Source organism: Petaurus breviceps, unplaced genomic scaffold, assembly GCF_028583685.1.
Source record: "Petaurus breviceps papuanus isolate PSGF00001 unplaced genomic scaffold, PetGlider_PUasm1.0 90925, whole genome shotgun sequence".
In the NCBI taxonomy this organism is placed as follows: Eukaryota; Metazoa; Chordata; class Mammalia; order Diprotodontia; family Petauridae; genus Petaurus; species Petaurus breviceps.
This window is the reverse complement of record NW_027187380.1, coordinates 31,798,662-31,801,129: the sequence shown is the minus strand read 5'-3', so window position 1 is coordinate 31,801,129 and position 2,468 is coordinate 31,798,662. Positions and strand designations below refer to the sequence as shown.

Here is a 2,468-nt window from a genome sequence, read left to right as displayed (position 1 = left end):
GAAAAGGTAAATCATTCCGATATCTTTGCTAAAACCCCCAAATGGAGTTACAAAGAGTCAGACATCATTGAAATGACTGAACAACAACAAACCTTCCTTCAAGGACCAACTGAGTTTCATGAAGTCTTTCCTGACCTCCCCAACTGAAATAGAGCCTTCCTTTCTCTAGTACTAATTTATCTTTCCTAAATTTCCATCCAGCATTACCATTTCCCTAACAGACATTTCAGACTGAATTTCCAATAGGTATTGTAAACTCATCATGTCCAAAACAGAACTCATGTTGTCCACAAAACCTATCCCTAATTTCAGCTGGACCTTGTCTGACAGCCTCACTTCTCTCTCTCTGTTCACCCGTTCTTCCACCCCCGCCCCGTCCGGCTCCAGCTTCATCATGACCACCACCACTACCTTCAAGGGCGTCGACCCCAATGGCAGGAATAGCTCCCAGGTGTTGCATCCTCCAGGTGGTGGATCTAATTTTACTTTGGGCTTTGATGAGCCTACAGAACAACCAGTGAGAAAGAACAAAATGGCTTCTAATATTTTTGGAACATCTGAAGAAAATCAACCTTCTCGGGCCAAATCAGCAGGGGCTCAGTCTAGTAGGGATAATTGTTGTTTTTTTTTTAAAGCAATTGGGATTAAGTAACTTGCTCAAGGTTACATGGCCAGTTATTTTGTGTGGGTGCTAAGTATCTGAGGCCAGAACTGATCCCGGGTCTCCCAACTCCAGGGCCACTGCTCTTACTCACTGCGCCACCTGGCCGCCCCCAGTAGGGATAATTATGAACCATCTGGACTCCAAAGAAGAAACTCTTCTGAAGCTGGTCCTGGAGATTTTTTTGGTCCAAAGGGAGAAGATGATATACATGAAAATATGGAGGCAGACTTACAAGTTGACCTGGTACAGAATGAAGAGAAATCTGTGCCTGCTGCACCTGTTCCCAGTCCAGTTGCATCAGCACCAGCACCATCCAGAAGAAATCCACCTGGTGGCAAGTCCAGCTTAGTCCTTGGTTAAATATGACTTTTTTTCCTCCCCTCCATGCTTGTGAACTGCACAATTTGCGCCTGACTGTACATCTCTTTAAAATTTCTTTCATTAAAAAAGCACTTTATGTACTATTGCCTTTTTTTTTTTTAAAGAACAAGTAATCCCCCATTTGTCCAGGTCTGCAGGCCATAGCATGAGTGTTCTCTGTAGTAGACTGCTGAAGGAACACTCTATGAAGCTTAGTGATATGTTTTCAAGAACTAAAAACTGAGTTCTAAATGTGTTAGAGAGTTTTTTGTACCTAGGTGGTTTTTTAAACTCCATTCTTGATCAACCTTACCGATCAATTTAGGCTCAATAAATTCGTGTAAACAGTAGAAGGTGAAGTTCTTCTCAGGCCTGGAAACACAAAGTTGACTTCATCCACCACTGTCTCTTTGGTTTCAATCTAATTTATCCTGTAAATATCCTTTGCTACAAGCATCCACACTTTTCTGTGCCATATAAACACGTAAAGAGCCCTGGGCCTCATATACCTTGCTGACTGGAAAGCAGAGAAACTGTCTTTAGGTTTTAAACATAGGAATTAAACCTGGTGTAAAACTGATGTCTGACAAGCTGAGCCTAAGACTGGGGAAGGAGTTGAGTGTCCCAATTGAATTTAACTGGATTCAGAAACAGAGCAAGGGGAGTGAATCATTCAGAAAGTGAGTATTCATCAAGGAATACCTACAGGAGTATTTTTCCTACAAAATGACTCAGTACTTGGGGCAGCCAGGTAGCACAGAGAGTAAGAGCACCGGCTCCAGTGTCAGGATGACCTGGGGATCAAATCCAGGCTCAGACACATAGCACCCACCCAGAAACACCTGGCCGTGTAGCCTTGAACAAGTTACTTAACCCCAATTGTTTGGAGGTGGCCAGGTGGCTCAGTGAGTAAGAACACTGGTTCCAGTGTTGGGATAACCTGGGGATCAAATCCGGGCTCAGATACTTAGCACCACACCCAGAAATAACTGGCCGTTTAACCTTGAGCAAGTTACTTAACCCCGATTGCTTAAAAAAGAAAAAATGACAGTGCTGTGTGCGTGATAATGTTGGTGCTTGACCATGAAGTGAAAGTCTCATCTTTAACATGTGTTGTACTTTCGTTAATCTGATTAATCTGGGCTGTTTAAAGTAAACAACAGAGAAGTTTTGGGAAAAAAAAAAAGATCTATCCCTCATCAACCTTTTCCTGTATCTCTTAAGGGTGTATATTAAGGCCTATTTTAGCCTTCAAGCAATTGGCTCTTGGCCCATTTCATAGATTAAAGATAGCCTAATATATGAAGTGTTAAACAAAAGGTCCTGAAAAAAATGTTAACCTTGTTCCATACTCCTAGAACATGTTTTGGAATCAGTAAACTGGCTCAGGAGAATTGAGTTAAATCAGAAATTTAGGTCATAAACAAACTTTGGCACCTTTGTT

General features: G+C 42.0%; 1 protein-coding gene across 1 annotated transcript; it reads left to right on the top strand.

Annotated features, from left to right (window-relative positions):
• Positions 1 to 371: 371 nt before the first annotated feature.
• On the top strand, positions 372 to 1,421 carry LOC138152321 (jupiter microtubule associated homolog 1-like). The gene is made up of 2 exons (XM_069076015.1): positions 372 to 611; positions 777 to 1,421. The coding sequence occupies exons 1-2, from the start codon at positions 395 to 397 to the stop codon at positions 1,022 to 1,024; spliced, it is 465 nt and encodes a 154-aa protein (XP_068932116.1). The 5' UTR covers positions 372 to 394; the 3' UTR covers positions 1,025 to 1,421.
• Positions 1,422 to 2,468: the final 1,047 nt, after the last annotated feature.